The sequence below is a fragment of the Zonotrichia albicollis genome, chromosome 5, assembly GCF_047830755.1.
Source record: "Zonotrichia albicollis isolate bZonAlb1 chromosome 5, bZonAlb1.hap1, whole genome shotgun sequence".
Classification (NCBI taxonomy): Eukaryota; Metazoa; Chordata; class Aves; order Passeriformes; family Passerellidae; genus Zonotrichia; species Zonotrichia albicollis.
Window position 1 is genome coordinate 24,053,335 of NC_133823.1, and position 18,488 is coordinate 24,071,822.

Sequence of the window (18,488 nt, forward strand, 5' to 3'; positions counted from 1 at the left end):
TTCAGTCATAATAAATAAACATTCCTCTTTGAGCATTAATTTAATTTTCAAACACACAACTCTATTACATGCATGTGAGAAATAGCTTGTTATTACCATGGCACTGGTATTTGCCTCCAATATACATCAGGTCAAAGCCCTTATGACACCTGCAAATGTAGCTCCCGAAGGTATTGACACAGTGCCTGAATCGTGGGCAGAGAACCCTCCCAGTAGCACATTCATCAATATCTGTAGAAACAAAGGAACTGTATTACTCTTCATAACAGTTAAAATACAATGTATGGTGTTCAAATGAAACTGGTTTCACATAATGGAAAGCTAAAGAATAGCCCAAGTATTTTTATATGGGCCCTTGGTCAGCCAGCAGTAATTCATGAGCACTTGTGGCCCTGCCCTCTAGTTCAGCTCTGGGTCACAGGCAGGTGCCCAGGGAGCAGCTGATGCTCACCCACTGCTGCTCTCCCTGCCTGGGGAGCTCTCAGACGAGGTCAGGCTGACACGCAAAAGCTGCTTGTGCTGCCAGTCACTCTGCAGCCCTTGGACACCGAGCAGAGGCTGCTGAGTGCTCAAACACTAATTCTCCACTGAAGTACAGACCTGCCATGCCTGGCTGCTTCTGACGCACACAGCTCCTTGTGTTTGCTGGTTATCTACAGGGCACAGTTCAAGCCTTTGCTCTGCAGCTCTATCAGGCTCTTGATCTATGGGAAAGCAAGATTTTGCTCTCCATGCAGTTCTTTTCCCAAAAGGAGCCCTTCAGCTGCCGATGTCAAGAGTGCAAAACAAAATCGAGTGATTGATGCCCTGCTGCTCTTGTGAAAGGGGCCTGAACAAGGCAGAGCCTCCTCCAGCGCACAGAAAATATGTGATCACAAAGCTGCTGGCTAGTTAGGGCAGCTACCTGAGTGGGGGAGATGGAGCTTCAGCCTCTCTCCAAGCTGGGCTCCCACAGCCAAGAGAAGAGACTTAAAGCCAAGAATTACTGGCCAGATGGGTCATCCCAGGAGCTCCTGCTGGCACTGTCCCGCTTTGCATGAAGAATTACTGAGGACAGCAGTAAAAGGATTCAGCCCCTGAGCTCCCACACTCCTGGCCCGCCTGACTGCTCTCTCTCCATCAAGAGCATTGTTGGAATGGTGCAGTAAAGGCCTCAATGGGAAAGAAAACACGGCCAATACTGGGCACCTCTCCACATGCCTGAATCTTCCTATAAATCTGTCTCTTGATTTGAATTTATTGTTAACATTTTAGGCTTTGGGTATGCTACTAAGTTTTACAAACTCCATCATGCTTCTTATTACAATTGAATCAACAAGTCACAATTTTCTATCCTTTATTAAAATATTATTTCAAGGCTGCAAGTTTAAGACTCTTGATTACTAAGAGTTAGATGGGGTTGTTTTGGTTGGGTTTTTTAATCTTCAAACCACAGTTTCAAAAAGTAGTTCAGTAAGAACGAGATTAAACACTGAATATACTTCATCACGGAATGGATTACGATCTTTAGAAACCTAATGTAGCATGTCCTGCTTCTTCCTCTGTACATATTCATATTAATTCACATTTTTGCAAATTCACATAAGGCAAAAATTATGTTAAATTATTGCAGCAGTGTAGTGGTAGGCAGTTATGTGTCCTAGAGATATGTGACAGAATTGTTAATCAACACACTGTTCAAAACTGATGCAAAAATACGGAAAAATGTAACAGTTTTCCACTTGCATATAATGAGGTGTGTAGATGCTCATCACTGAAGGGAAATCCACTTTTTGGCCAGTGGCCACAAGATGATATGCTAGTGCTTGTGATCAGTTTGGTGCAGCTCCCAAACAGCACAGTGACTCTGGCTTCTTTCAAGCCAATCCACGCCTGGACCAAAAGCTGTGGAGCTGTTCCACTTTGCCTGCTGCAACATGCTGTGGGTTCATACCTGCTTCCTGTGAAAAGCAGGGCATGGAGGGGGGATTTGGAGCTCACATCAGCATCAGGGAGCTGCTCCAAAGGCACATGAGGCCGTGTGATGGTCAGCACCTAATGAGTGTGAGGGTCAGTGTCCACCAGAGAAGCAGAATTGCTTCTCTCTCGTGTTGCAAGTATGACCAGATTACCAAGCACAAAATAACCTAAGACTAATTTTAAAATAGCATAATTTTTAGGTTTACAAGGCTGTATCTTCAATTTTCTAAACACACACAAAAAGGAAATTATTAATTTTACAGTGAAAAATCATTATTTTCAGCCTTTAAATAATTTTAGAACATTTGAAGATGAAATCTGTATATGGCTCATTGCATTAAGTTAAAATCCCAACCCAAAAACCTGGCAAGACCAATTGATTTATTGATTCAAGAGTCATTAATCAACTAATTAGCTGTTTAATCCACATTTTCACCAAATACTTTGCTGAATTATTTTTTTCACTTTGTTGTCATTTAGTTCATATGATTTACCTTTATAGCCAAATTGGTGGCTCTTTACTGATTGTCTGAAAGGAACATTTTAAACAAGGGAATGCTCAGCAAGTGTTAAACTAAGAATAGAATAATGCCCAGAGGAATTTCCACCTGTGCTAAAAATAGGCATTGCATTCCCAGCTGTCTTTCAGACTTTCCTCAAACAAGGATCTCATGAGCTGTAGGCAATGCACACTTCAATTTTCTCACTACCACCTACACTTTTATTTGTACTGCAGCATTATACAGCCCCTTGCTGGAGCCAACAACTTCCCCGACAGTGACAAGCTTGTACAAACATGAGGGAAAAGCACAGCCTTAGTCCCAAGTAGCTTCAACTCTTTGAGGTATTTACTGCAACTCAAACTTGAAAGAGAAATAACACAGAAAGGGTGCATGTCATATTCACTTCTTACCAAAAAAGGGGAGAACATTATGTTACGATGCAGGAAGAACAGACATCTCTTGGTGTAACTATTTTCTCTGTATTGTACCAGGCTGCTCTGAAATTCTTGTGGAAATTTTAGAAATAGATTAGGAGGTCATTCTGAATGATGCATACTCAACTAAAATGTGGGTACACAGTTCTTTGCCTTTCTGGGGAGGAAAAAAAATTGGTTTTTTGAAAACTGCACTGAAGAACTCCAAGAGCTTCATAGTACTGGTTTGAGTGCTAGTCTTTGGCTTTAAAGTACACTTTGTTTATTTCAAAGTATGAAGTTTTCCTGAATATAAAAATGAACACTAGGAGAACGCTGCAAGCATTTTTTCCAGCAAATTTCTTTACTTGGTTTAGCTTTCTTGAATTTGTACCTAAAATCATTCAGCCTACTATGGCATGGCACAAATATCTTTCAAAGATCTCTCTGCCATAATATCCACAATAGGACTTATCACAACTTAATCCTTTCAGTATGCAACAACAGTAGGTCCTGTTCTTTCCATTTTTTTCCATGCACAGATGTGCCAATCTTGCACTTCAGAAAGCCTCTGACTTGGTGTGTAGCCTGTTCTTCTCATCAGAAGATCTAGGGTCTGTCCCTTTCTCTGCCAACAAATTTTTGGTCACCATGGGTCAGGCACTTGGAGAAACACCTAAGCTGTGAGCCAAGGTGAGCCAAGATATCCAAAGGGATGATTAGGACGTCCCCATTTTCTTACATTTTTTCAGTGTTACTGATGGAATTGTTATAGCATTGTAGCACTTCATAGAATATAAATAATGAAATCACTAGAGCATCATATCCCACTCAGGATGCATAGTTAATGACTGATGAAATCACATGCCACACTGTTCTTCAGACCATAGTAGAGTCTGATTAACCATAAGCACCTTTTCCATGTTCACAAACATGGGAACAAAATATTTCACTTTTATACACTCTAAGTTCCTGTGTTTATTTTAACCTGGAGTTTTCACAGCATGGAAGAAGGGCAGCACATTCAATCCCACTAACACTGGGAACATGCAGAGACCTTCACCTTGCCCCACTACAGTATCAGTGATTTTACAAATTACAAATACAGAGCTAGGCACCACCTTGTTGGGTATGAGAGAAAGGTGATCTCCCCTTTCCTTTTTTTATGCAGGCAGGTATTTTGGAGTTAACAATAGCTTAAAATGACCCAGTAGCAGGAGTGGCAAGGGCCAAGGGCTTGGATTCCAAGGAGTCTGTATGGGCTTTAGGCAGACAATGAAACTTGGAGGACTGAAAACACTGGCAATCTCTGACACGAGGGCACCTGAGCAATAGCCCTATTACTACTCTCATTATGAGCAACTTAAAACTGTCTGTTCTATGCATTCTAAGTACCTCTGATAAACTCTCTTGGACTGCATTCTGTGCTAGGGTAAAAGCATTCTGGAGAAAAAAAATTAAATTTTTAAATCTGCATTTGATCACGTACCTACACAAGTCCTGCCATCAGGCCCAAGCTGCAGCCCTGGAGAAGGACAGCGGCAGCGCACCTCTCCTTTCAGCACATCACAGCCATACTGACAGTTTGCCATCAGGCAAGAAAGGGCATCTGGAGAAAAATGATTGAACACATTCAGATAAAGACAATGATCAGTGCTACAAAGTGACTGAGAATTTTGGAGAATTAAGACATCACATATTTATGATAAAAGTGGGAAAATGCTTGTATCCTTCAAAGAGAAAAAACATCTGCTAGTGAAATTTTTCTTTCCACAAACTACTTCTCTAAGAAAATTAAAAAAAAAAAAAAGAAAACTACCACAATTGTAGTAAGTTGTGTTATTGAATGCAGTCCCCAGAATATGAAGCCTAATATGTGCTAAAGACTCTCCTGGACAGTTACTGCCATTTTAAAAATGGGGTATCTCCAACTGAAGGTAATTTCTCTCCCCTTCCCTCTGTCCAGATATTCAAAGTAACTGTTTTTACGGGAACAAGTAGGAACCTGATCCCCAGAGAGACGGCAGTACAATTTTTATACCAGTCAAACAACCAACATCTGCAACATTAAAGATTTTACGTTCATAAGGCCAAAAGGCAGTAGAAATGCAGGTGTCTTGCTGCAATGAAAACTGCAAGCACTTGTCCTCAAAGGCCAATTAGCAGTGATTTGCAGCACTGAAGAATGCTCTGGGGGAAACTTTAAATAAAACTAATAAAAATCCAAACAATTCTTACTGTTTTTTTCAGCCTAATTTAACTAGGAAAAAAAAGAGCTCATCTTGTGCAGCTGCCTAATTTCCAGCAGGATTAATCTTTTACTTGGGGACTCATTTTCATTTCCTAGGAGTTGTCCAGGGAAACTGGAGCAGAGGTTTTGGGAAGCTGGGAGAGAGCAGGCAGCGAGGCTGGCCGTACTTGAGCAGGTTCCATCTGGCATGAGCATGTAGCCGTTCAGGCAGTAGCACTTGTAGCTGCCGTAGGTGTTCATACAGCGGTGCTTGCACGGCCGCGGCTTTAGTCCACACTCATTCAGATCTGAAATGAAGGGCACAAGGGAAGAGGGTGGGAGAAGAAAACACACCAGGCATGCATGGAAAAACTGCCAGTTCAAGCTGCTGGAGAAAGAAGGAAAAATACAGCAATTAGCTTTTTATATGCAGCTCAGCTGACAGCAAGCATCTAAAACATCCTGCACGAAGCGCAATTCATCCCTCCAGCCAAGCAGCTTATTTGGCTTGGTTTCATAGATGTCTTTTCAAAAATGACAGTATTAGCATTAGATGAAGTGCCAGCTGCTTCATTAGGCAACACACAAGCTCAGGCTGGCCATGTCTCACCACTATTCACATTGAACGCCATGTCCAGGACCAGGCAGCACTCAGAAGAAGAAGGAGGAGAGAGAAAGCAAACATCACTCTGCAATCACTATCAGTGCTTCTGATAGCAATTCAGTGACTCACCATCATGCTTCAAAATTAGTGGCAGAGGAAGGTAGGAAAGCTGACACCAACTTACTCTAAACAATCTCACAGAGAAAATTCAATCCTTATCATCTAAAAAATACTAAAAGAAAGTATCTGACATCAGCTATATTTGTCAAGGACCATCCATGAGGGCTAGCTTTTCAGATTTACAATTAAATAGAAAATTCATTGCTTGAACTGAAAATTTTCAGCCTACAGTTTCCATATTAGTAGACAGAACTTCAAACTAGAAGACAATTTCCTTTAGAATTCTCTTCCAAGAATGTGTTGATTTTGTCTGAATAAGCCAGAATAATTTCTCACTTATTATTGTTGCTAGTTATTTGCACAGTGATGAACAAAGATGAGAACAAAGATGAAAATAACAAATCTATTCACAAATCCAGCCAGTGAGGACCTAAGAAAGTGAGTTATCAACTACCATGGCTTATACTGCACCATGCTGTCTGGTGGTCTTTTGCAGACAGAGAATTGCCATTTTTTCCAAAAGTTTTCCGAGAGTCATCTCCCAGTCCTAAGCACCATCATATCAAGTGTCATTCAATCCACGTAGCAGAAAAGTAAGCCTTGAGGCTCCCATCATGTCATATATACACACACAGCAGCCACTTCACAAAATGCCAGCTGAGGAGGTGACAGATGCCTCCTGTGGACTAGAAGCAAAGGCTCAGGGTTAAGATGCTGAACCAGAAAGATAAACACACCTCTGGTTGCAATGAAGTCAGTAATTTATTGATTGCTTTTCAGAAGTGAAGAAGAAAACTTAACTGGACCTATGTAGTAAATGCAGTGAGAAAAGTTACATTCACTGTAGAGGGGAAGTTAGAGAGAGCATTGATTCTAGACAACTACCTGAAATTTTACAAGTTCTTAATGTTTGGATTTGAAATTTGTCCTGAAACTCTGTAATCCATTGGTTTGTGAGAGTAACATTCTTCACCTTACTCTTTTCAGGCAAAATATTTTTAAATGGCATTCTAATACTGAGAAATATATTCCATTGCATTTTGACTGGTAAAATGCAGAGCCATCAATGTATCACACTACAAGTCACTGATGGAATCCAAATTTAGCTGTAAGGATGTTGCCTGTTTGCTGTTCCTGAGAGCTCCTAATAGCGTTTACATGTATCATTAAACCCTGTCTTCTGACCTACTTTGCTTCCATCTTCATGGGGTGAAGGAATAGCAAGCATCATGCAGACACAGCCCTCCCCAGAACCCTTCCCCTTAGTTCATCTCTCAAGATCTCAGGAAGAACAGCATGTTTAAGGACAAGAATGCTTCCTGCTCCCCTCTTCTGCAAGAGGGCAGCAGTAAGGGATGTAATTTTCCGTTTCTGCCTGTTAAGGCTGGACAAGATGTTTCCAGGAAACCTGAAGGGGAATACTTCCTCCTCAAGTGGTGAGGAAGATCAGGTGAGCCTAAGCAGGACATCAGTGAGGAAAGATTGCCAAATAAGGGCATGACCTGTGCATGACAAAGAAGGAGAGATGACCACCTCTGCCATCTTCCTGGGGACCACGTGCTGCAGAGACAGCATCCCTTTGCAGCTCTCAGTCTCCGGGAGCTGGAAAAAGTTTCAGCAGTTGCAAGGAGAGTATTCTTCTCACAGCAGGCATCAAGGCCACGTTCCCAAGAAAGTACCTTCTGGATTTGAGAGAAACAGCTGTAGAAGAAAGTACATTTTGCCCTGTGAAAGCAGGGTCTTCTCCTGGGAGTTGTGACTACAGGTATATGCCTAGGCCAAATGGAAATGCAGCAGATGATTATGCTACAGGGCAAGGACAAGTTCTCATTGTGAAAACCTTTGTGTGAAAAAAAGGTTTACATAAAAATCTCCAATATAAGCAGATGAACGTTTACGTTTTGAAAGGCAAACTTCTCTTGGCACCACAAAAAAAAAATTGTTTTTTCATTTTTCTGTAAAGCATACCACAAGTAGGCAGTTCCTGACAGACAATATAGGTCTATTAACATATTTATTATGCATGCAATGTGTATGTTAAAAAAGTCATTGTTACATTCAAAAACTGTTAGCATTTGATTTCAATTCATAAATGTATCCCCAAGGAACCCACAGTATTGAATATACTGAAGTTCACTGACAACCATAATTTTGAAGTAAGAGAAAAAAAGTTCTCTTAGTCTAAAATATCTGTACTCTTCCTATTTTCTACAAAAATAATCACTTTACAAAATAAAGGCATAACAGAGCTAAGTATAAAATATGTAACTAGAAGGAGGGACAGAATAAGGAAAAGCAACACTGAAATTAAGTTGACAGGGCAGGATTTTAACACTGCCATGTGTTAAGTTCTAGTGTTTAAATTCCACTGCACTTCAGGTCCTAAATTCAGATACTCCTGACTACTAAAGAACTGTCATGCACTTACTTCCAGAGTTATGACCACATACTCAAAGTTGAAAATAAGAATTTACGACTGTTGCCAGTATATCACCCTGCATAGAGTATAGATTACATTACGAGCCTTAAAATACTGGATCCTTTTACAGGACTCCGAATGATACACCACCACTTGATACAAAGTATTCTTAGTACAGAAATGAAAGCTCTGGTATTGACAAATAGACACCTATTAGTGACATACTATGAGAATAGTATAAAGTACAACACTATTAAAAAGTTAAATTCATTTAATTTCTTTGTGGGAATGTCTGCTCATTGTCCTGGATTTGAGAATTTCATTTTTCAATATTTTAATTTCCCACATTGCCTACAATTGACGGGCCATGCAAAACCAGCACTCTTGATTTCAAAGTAATACGAGGCAGTAGAGTACATAAAAGCAAACTGACTGTTTTGGCCACTATTGGAAGCAGGTTTATAACAAACGCAAGCTGCTGAGCACAGGTATTTTATACCTAAAGGAATTAAATGAAATGTGAGTGCAAGGGAAGGACAGAGTGTTAGGCTGGCAAACCCGGATGCGACTCCTTAGACTGCTGCACTGCACCACACATGGTCTTGGACCAACTTCAGTGCACACCCAACAATGGGCCACTTATTCCTAAGCAGATTCAATGCCCTCTGCTATTTTCTTTTAATTAGCTTCTGCAGACTTCAGCACTCAAGACTTTTTCTGCCTTTTTTGACTATCATGTAACTTGGATCAGGCAACACTGAAGTTAAACATTCAATATCACATTTACCCACCTCTGAAAATAGAAAGCCAAGGACCAGAAATCAAGTAGAAAAATTAAACTGTTATCACCATAATATAAACAGTAGATCAGCTTTCATTTCCAGCAGTTGCAATTACACTACTATGTCAACCTCATAAGAAATTTCTATCACCTGAACAGTTCTGTTCACTTAGTCTGATTAATCAACAGCTGACAAATTGAATTTTTTTAGCCCTCCTTTTCTACAACTTCCAGCTTCACCTAAGTCACAGTTTTGTCTTTATCTAACCTGATAAACAATTTCCATCACTACCACAGGAACCCAGAAAAGAAAAAAAGCCAGGCTCTGAAAGAAGAGCAGAGGAAAGAAACAATGCAAGTGACAACCACGAGTATGGAAGAGTCAAAACTTTTCAAAATACACACAACAGCACCAAGGAAATACAACCAATTATTTGCTCTGCCTGCTAAGGGCACTGCAGGTTCAGCTTTCACATCCCAGCCATTGATGGGTGCATCAGCCTCCACTCCTTTTGCAGGAAATTGCACTCCTGTTTGAAGCCGTGCAGAGAGGAGGGGCACAACACCTGAAACACAGGAGCACCTCACCCCTCACTGCTACACTTCCTGCAGGATGAGGGTGGAACACAGGAGCTTCCCTGCTCTGACCAAGCAGACTTGTGTACAGCTGCACATCTTCACAGGATAGGGAGAAGGCATAATAAAAGCATGCCAATACGCATTTCTTCACTTAATAAATATACATACATATCAAGTGCTGACAAGAATTTCAAGCAGTGAACTTTGCATCATTTTCCTAGAACAAACAAGGTAAGAGAACTGAAAGTTACAGAAAAGCAGCCTTAGATTTTTTTTGATAAAGACAACCTTTCCCAGCCAAAGAAAGTTAATCTGTATGTGCTTTAGATTGCTAGCAAAAGTTACAACTGTTTGTGTTTGTCTTACTGAATATTATCTGTATTTTCTTCAAGAGCAGCTACCAGAAAAGTGTTTCTGATGAACACGTTTGGAAAGTATGAGTTCTGTTGTTATCACTATCAATTAAGAGGTGGCAGAGGGCATTTTCTCTCAAGTGGCTCTGTTTGTTTCTTCACTGCTTACAGCTGTAAAGCTGGGATCAAAAAGCCAGAAGGGAAACACTAAAGCTATTCAGGAGATATGACTGCTGTAAGGAGAACACATGGTTAGCTCTTGTGCAGTCACTGCAATTTGATTGCTGAGGATAGCAAAGTAATTAAAAAACTATCAGGTAGTCTTAAATTTGGAGTGATCTAAAGTGAGGTAAGGACTGTCACAGCAGCTGCAGCACTACTGGAAAAGGATAAGCATCCAGCATCATCACACAGTCAGGGCTGAACAGCTCTGCTGTGAGGCTGGCTGATCTCCTGGATCAGTCCCAGGAACACAGCCTGATCCATGGGGCACACAAACAGAAGAGATGTAAAGCCTGTTTATGAGAGCTTGAACTCAAAGAACGCCTTTCACTACGAACATGAGCATACTTCACTGCCCAGAACCATTCACACATGCTAGAAACACTTCCATCTCTGCAGGGAACTCCAACATCTCCTCTGCCAACGTTGTTACTCCTGTTACTATTCTAGAACAGGATTGAGAAAATGGGCCGCAGGCTGAACAGGGCAGGGGCTGTATTAAGGTGTTGTGTTATAACAAAACAGGTCACATTTATCCTGTGCCATTTGAATCTCCTGCCAGCAAAAGCAGACTCTGCATTCACCGCACACTTTCAAGTCTCATGCAAACACTGAATCAGCACCCAGCAAGAACGCAGACCATCACCCCAGGAGCAGCTCCAGGGCCCCACCATGCAGTAGAGCAGCAGCAGCCGCCTGAACTGGTGCACATGTGGGGCACCACACTCAGCTGGCATCTCAGAAACCTCGTCTACATCTGCCAGGGAAGCTTCATCACCAGCACCATGCAAGAATATTTCATCAATATTCCCCAAAGTGCTTCCTTTGATAACCCATCACATTTTTCCTTCCTTAGCATTTAGTGGTAAGTAAATAGTTTAGTTCAAGACTGAAGCCTCAAGCAATTTGCAAAGCATTCTTTCAATATTGTTAAACTATTTACTACCTATAAAAACTGTGTCACACACATCTAACTGTTAGTTCACTGCAGTGTTTTCTAAAATGGCTTTGGATTGATGAAAATGTGTACAATAAAATCAAAACAACACATCCTTTAAAATGTCAGCCCAGAGTAAGGGGGAAAAAAAGACAGGATAATATGAGAGATGATGGAAACTTTTGAGAAAACTGAAAAACACAACACATATCTTCACATCAGTTTGAGAAGGATTAGTAAATCTGAATATATATATATCTATTTTTAAAGAAAATAACCTAGTTTAAAAATCAAAATTTCATAAGAAATTTAGCAATGTCAGAATACATCCTTAAAGAAGAAAATCATTCTAAATATCACACTTTTCTACCACACTTCCCTCAGCACTCAGAAAATGCACAGATTTTCCTGCAGGCTGAGACAACTGCAAGAGACATAAATGAGATATATTTGTGTGTGAACATGTCTTAACCATCAAAGTCTAAAAATCACTTATTACAATTCTCTAATTGTTTATATTCTATGATCTTTATACCATTACACACTTTGGACATAACTTTTGAGAAAAAAAATCCAAACAATGAAATTTAATAATCCAGTAAGAGACACTTCATCCTTACACCAACCCTTTAATGGTTTAATGCAACCTTGTTAGTTCAGGATTAGGAACAATAAAATGAGAATGCATTAATTATGAGGGTTTTAATGAAACAAATATTATTTCACTATTCAAATCTGAAAATTGTGACTTTATAAAAAGCAACAATCCTGACGATGAGGTTTAAATAATTTCCTTCTGATTAAGGAGAGCAGGTAACTGCATCCTATATATTAATCTCAATTATTTCTTCCAAATGAAAGCAACTTTTCCCCTGTGTCATCCCACTGCAGATGTCAATCTCTCTACAAAAGTCAGCCCAAATATCAGACTTGCTGCAGCAGACCTGGTATATGAGTTCATTACTCTGTAAACACAGGGGACACACACAGCATTGGTGGGGGTGGGTACAGAGATGAACAACACTTCCATGATTTCAAAAATAAATTCTTTCTTACCTTGGTTGCAGGTTTTTCCAGTGTATCCTGGGTGGCACTTACACTTGTTTGGCCCAATGCATTCACCATGTTTGCACCCTGGCTGGCATATAGCTGCAAACAGAGGAATACTCATTATCTTTCCACTCCAGCCACAGCTGACAGTGAAATGTCTTTGAAATGTCTTTGAAACTATTGAATATTTCGATAATTTGAATATTTGAATTATTTCAAATTACTTTGAAATAAACAGCAACTACCTAACAAATAGAAGTACTGTCTATGTTACATTCAGAAAATAAATACAGAACTCCAAGAAATAATAGAAAGGCATTTTTTGGCACCTCTCTCAATATGACAAAAAATTCATAAAACAAACTTTCAAAGCTTCAAAAACAAATAACAAAAGCATTATTGTTGAAGAACTGTAAGATTTCATGCACAAATATATTTTTGCTGATGTAGGATTAGCCAACAGGAACATTTTCTTGTGTAACTGAAAAATATTTGACAGATTAAAATTTTAAAGAGCATTTTTAAGTCTTTTGTATTAGAAATGTTTTCCTATTATTAAACCTACTTTTTAAACCTACTGGAAAAATGCAGTATTTACTATGCTCTAAGATGCTGTTTATCATTGCTGTTTGTCATCTGACAAAATGCAGATACACAATCCTGCTGAGCTCTCTGCTAAAGCAAGACAGACACAAAATAAACAGAAATCAGATGGTAGCATAACTTGAAGACCCTGTAACCAGGATTTATCTGTTTACCTCAGCTTAAGCTTCATTTTATAAAGTAACAGTATAATTTGGAATTTGCAAGTAACTAACCAGATCCAGATGCAATATTAATCTGACAACAACAGGCTGCATCATAAAACTGGATGTATCAAGGACATAATTTAACAGAAATCTCCCAGAATGCACTCAAAAAATGTAATTTGCCTTCTAGCCAAGCTGTTCAACATGGATAAATGAAACAAAAATTTAAAAAAAATCCCAAGATATTTGGTTTGGTTGTGGAAGAACCATCCAAGTACTTCTCTGATGTTCTGAAAATCTCCATAAGATTCAAAGCATCCAGAACTAGAAATTCCCACAAATATATCCAGAGAAGTAACTGTTAGCATAGGAGGAGCTTGCTCCAGTTTTAGAACTGCCTTTATTTAGGACTGCTTCAGGACTCCCATTATTATCAGGCATGTTTTTTGTTAAGTGTAGTGTATACATATATAATTAGGGATATATCCTGAGACCATAAAACCTTATTTTAAATCTACAGCTCTGCTCCGGATGGATCTTCCTAGTATGACGATGAAGTCTCTTTCCACACAACTGTTAAGAAGTATCTTAAAAGGCAACAGAAATGCAAGATCTTTGTTAATTTTTTTCCCCCAACAAACAGTGTCTGGAAACAAAGAAATGAGATTCATATTTAGAAACACCTCTCAATGGAAGTGTAAGGGAAAGGCTCAGACTACTAAAAGGGTATAGACTACTAAAAGTAAGGACTACTTCAGGAAGTCTGTCCTTGGCTAATCGACAGGTCTGACTGAAGAGCATCTGATCCACCATGAGACACTTCTAGAACACTGTACTTGGAAACACTCACTGCTTTTTTAATCACTACAGCCATGAATAGGAAAAAAGGATCTCCTTTGTTAAGAGTTCATTTAAATGCTGAGATTTTTGTCTTCCTGGCATCACAGACCCAGGTCGAATCAGAGATGATGGTGGCAAACTGAGAACTATGAAGACAACTTAATGACTTCAAAGCAACCAGGGAAAAACAAAAGTTTCATTTAAACTACAGTAGAGAAAAAGAAATTACTATAAATATGCTTTGGAAACTTGCTTGAATTTTTAACAGCACTTTAAAGATCTGTATTGCAAAGTGGGATACACTTATTTAAATCAGTTCTTTTTAAGAAACAAGAAGTACCATGGGATCACTTTGTGTAAAGTGTAACTGTTCAGTAACTGTTAGAAGAACCTGTGGCAACTTTAGTTTTAGCTGAATTTTTTATGCCTTGGTCCCTCCCTCAATTGCAGAGATTGTACATTAGCAGCAGCTCAGATAGAGAAAAAAAATCTCATACTTGAAGATAAAGATCTCTATTATTTCAAGGAAAGCTTTCAAATGACTAGCAAACCACTGTCCATAAAGTCAGTCATCATAAAACACTGGGGGTTTTGCACATTAAATGGGTATTTGGAAACCTTTGTTTGCTGCCAAACAGAGTTCTTGAGGAAAACCTGTTTATTAGAGGACATTCTATGAACTTGGGCTACTTCAGCATGACAAATCTTATTTAGACACAGCTGAAATTCAATACAATATCAAAACTGAAGAATTTCTATATACAGGAAAAAAATGCTTTGCAGTAGGCTTAACAACATCTGTAGCTCAGCCACCACCACAGATAAATCTGATGGCATTTCCTACGAGGAATCAAGCCACCCACAGGACAAAACTTGTGCATCTTCCAATTAACTTTATCAGGGCTTTGCAGGGTGCTCAGGAATAAACAATGAGATGGTTCAGCCAAGTCTGCATGCCCGGCTGGGGTCCCTGCTGAGCCCTACCAGAATGACCAGGCCCAGAGGGGTGGGTCAGCTCCAGCCCTGCCATCTCCAGTATGAAAATCCTTATTCAGAGGAGAAGCTGCCCATACAAGGCAGTAAATCCACTCACTGAGCTCTATTTGAACACTGGCAACAACCAGATGCAGGTACAAAAATAAGCTTAAGCCAGACTTTCAGCATTTCTTTTAATAGCAGACAATTATTTCAGCTGTTTGGCATGAGTCAGAGCATACACTGCATGTGCTGATGTGACTGGGTCCTTTATTTCTCCACTCTTCTTGTTTTCCTGCAAAGCTCCAGATACAACAGAACAGAATACTTCAGTCACTCCATTCACACACAGACAAATGGAGTTTCTGCATTTTTTTTTTGAGAACAAGTAGACTCACAAGTAATGGAGAAAAAAAGTCTCACAATTACTACTTTTTGCCTCTTGAGAATTTAAGAATTCTCCACAACCAATAAACCATCATTTCCTTCCAAGTGAACCACATTTACAATGACTGAAATAACCCATGTCCCTGGATTTCAGCCTGTTATGTAACACTTGCTTCCCTACTAGGAAAGAAGGAAACAGACAGAAGGGTTACTCCAAGTTGAGAAAGTCACTCTCTTATGAACATTGGGCAGTGAAATCCAGAGGGGTCTGAAAAGGACTGCCAAAACTCAGTAAAAACTTTCTACTCTTTATACTAGTAACTTTTGTAAACAAAAGTTAAAATTATACTGGCATAGACAAGTGCCGCTCAAAATGAGACTGCTAATTTACTGTTGAACCAGTATCAAAGCAGACTTACCTAATCCAAGGATTACTCTCTGAAAGCTGTTAAACTGAACTCCCATTGGGTAGGAATGTGGATTGACATGGACAGAAAAAAAATCCTAAGCACAGCAATTTTCATCTTTAGTCAAGTCTTGCTTTTTTATCTGAGACACATAATAAACTACAACTAAACTTTCCTTTTCACTTTATTGACCAATTCATTCAAGAGGTAATCAGAAAAAAAAAAAAAAAAAACCAACTCTGGTCTCATGATTATTCACTGCAGTTGGACAATTTTCAATGCTTTTTTCTTGGGTCAGATGTGAAGATTTACTCTCAGTTCCCATTAACTTCAAGAAGGTATCCTAGGGCCTTTTATTTGGCCATAAATCTGAGTAACTTTTTTCAAGGTTGGCAAGAACTACCTTTTCCCCCAAAAATAAGGTGACAAACACCACATTTTAAGTCTCACTTAAACTTCAGGACAAATAAAACTTCCTGTAAAAATAACACGAGGAATTGAAATGTGAACGGGTGGTTTGGGTTTATGATGGGTTGTTTGTTTTTTAATTTTTTGCAAATGTGGGAGAGTGGAAGAAAGAATTTCTGGTGAAGTGCACATGCTGCTAGCATGCATTATGCTTGTGAAAAAGCCGGAAGCCACCAATCTTCTGAGCCACTGCTTGCTGTAGGTGTTATCCAAGCATTACTCAACCATTCTGAATTATTATTTTTAATTGTTGCACAAATACAACAAATGAAAAACACATTCAACAATTTCATTATGGGTCTGTAATGCTGAGGGATGTTTTGATTTGATCTGTGCTTTCTCAATGCACACAGTTCCGTCACAACTGCTTTGGAAGTGCACCTCAGACTCTGTCAGATCCCCCGCATAAGCTGCCCACTTTTGAGGGCATGGGTGACTACCACATGCTGTCCCCTCTATTCCTTCTCTTCTAGAATTTTAACATTAATGATCTCTTTATTGACTAGCAAACACTGTTTGGTGAAGTCCTAACCGGAAGATTGCACTGCCTGCTTCCTACCTGACTAACTCCTCTCCATTTGTGCCCAGCAATGGAAATCCCTCAGCTTTCTTAATAGATTATTCCTAGCAATTAAAATTCCCTTTGGTCTTTCAACACTCCTAGCTATGTTTTTCATTAAAACAGCATCGGGTATGACTCTTACATTCTTTTTCTCTGCTTTGCCTCCCAATTTCTGAACTTCTTTTTCATCTCTCTGAAGCCTTAAATTATGCACAGAAATACCTGCATCTGAAACAAACTACGCTAACTATCTGCCCGAATGGCCTCGTCTCTGCCCTCTCTCCCTAAGTAACATACAGCCTCCTATTTATTCTGACTCAAGATCCCAGCTCCTTAAAATTCAATTTGCCCAGGCACAGCAAGTAATTTGTGCAGCAGCCCAGAAATGATTACACAGTGTATTCAGCTTCACAAGACTTCATTGGATCCTCTTACACTGCTGATTGCAGAACACATTTCCCACCTTCAGATCGTTTCTTACATTCTCCACAGTGCCAGCTTTCTAACAAGACCTGCATGTAGGTGAAAGAAGCTTTCCTCTAGGCTGTCTCCTCCACCCGAACCTGGGTGCCTTCCTCCTGTGATGCTCACAGACCATGACACTAAGCTCCATAATACTTCTCTCTCTCAGAGTCAGCTGCAGCTCACATCTCTGTTTACTTTCTGCAATTCTTTATAAATTATGCAATCAAATAAACATGCTCAGGAAAATGGAACTACCTTATTCACAGTAATTTTGATCTAGGATCCCAAAGGTATGAGCTAATTTATAAAATAAATCATTGTAGATCTTTCAGAGCTGCATATTTCTTTTTTGTTCAACTGTATACTTCAATTACTCACAACTGTAAGAGAATGCATAAAGCTTATCCCACCTCAAAGTTACTAGAAGTTGGTAAAAAGACATCATACCCATAACTCACATTAGGGAATTGCTTCTGAAAAAGTACTTGCTTCCCAAGTAAGGGAATTAATAGTCACAGAATATATCTCTGCAGAGATTAATAAGCCTGACTAGGACAACTGGGTATTAAATTTTCAGATCATTTCATCTGCACAACACTTCTTAATCTATTTTTTGGGGGGAAGATAACAAATGTCCTTGACCAGCTTCTGTAACTAGAAACTGACAATAACATCAGACAAAATGGTAGTATCTAATGCCTGAATATTTTTCCAGAAATTATTTGCCCTTATTTGTGACATTCACCCTGTCAAAATGTTCCAATTTTTATCTGAAACATACATTCCATTAAGTAAGTGGCTCCTTATTTTTCATGCACAACTCTAACACTTACCCGAGTAAATCAGTTACTCAGTTTGCACTTTTGATTCTGGTAACAGCACATTAACTTGACAAACTGCAACCAGTGCAGGCCATTCACTGCAGTGAATTCTTGCCTTGGCTGTGACTGCTGCCAAATGTGTTTCTAAACCACACAGACAAATCCAGACTCTGGCTTATGAATGCCTTGATATTCAGAACAGCACTACACAGCATGCATAACTTTAGCATGGGTAACACTAAAATCAATAGGATTTAATGAGGTCATCAGAAGTTAATCTAATGCTTATACACTTAAGTACTCTTAAAAATCAGCAGAAATCTGATCTAACACACGCAAAATTAGAAAAGCGAGAAATATTTCATGCTTTGTGAAGCTTCGTGTTTGCATTTCAAGTGGTTCACTAAAACTGCCTGAAGAATGGTGCTTATCATCTTAAATGTCTGTTTGTTGCCTGAGTTTTTCTATGTGTTCACAGAATTCCAACAGGTAGAAATGGGATAGCATGAGTGTCTCTGTGTGGTGACAGAAGACCAACTGGGTCCTACTGATATTTTGTTTATTCGAATATAAAACATCCTGCTTCAGCAGTGTAACTTCTGTATCACAGTAACAACACTGATTTCACAGAGATGAATGGCTGA

The 18,488-nt window shown here is 39.3% G+C and overlaps 1 protein-coding gene across 4 annotated transcripts in view; it reads right to left on the minus strand.

Moving 5' to 3' along the window:
- NPNT (nephronectin) overlaps positions 1–18,488 on the minus strand; it is a 49,443-nt gene that overhangs the window by 19,643 nt on the left and 11,312 nt on the right. For 2 of the 4 annotated variants that reach the window (XM_014265445.3, XM_014265447.3), the window contains 4 exons: positions 12,177–12,269; positions 5,294–5,413; positions 4,365–4,484; positions 97–231 (listed from right to left, as the gene is read on the minus strand). In XM_014265445.3, the coding sequence (XP_014120920.1) occupies positions 97–231; positions 4,365–4,484; positions 5,294–5,413; positions 12,177–12,269 (468 nt within the window). The remainder of the gene's footprint in view (positions 1–96; positions 232–4,364; positions 4,485–5,293; positions 5,414–12,176; positions 12,270–18,488) is intronic. The other 2 variants (XM_014265448.3, XM_074541071.1) reach the window with 1 other exon arrangement.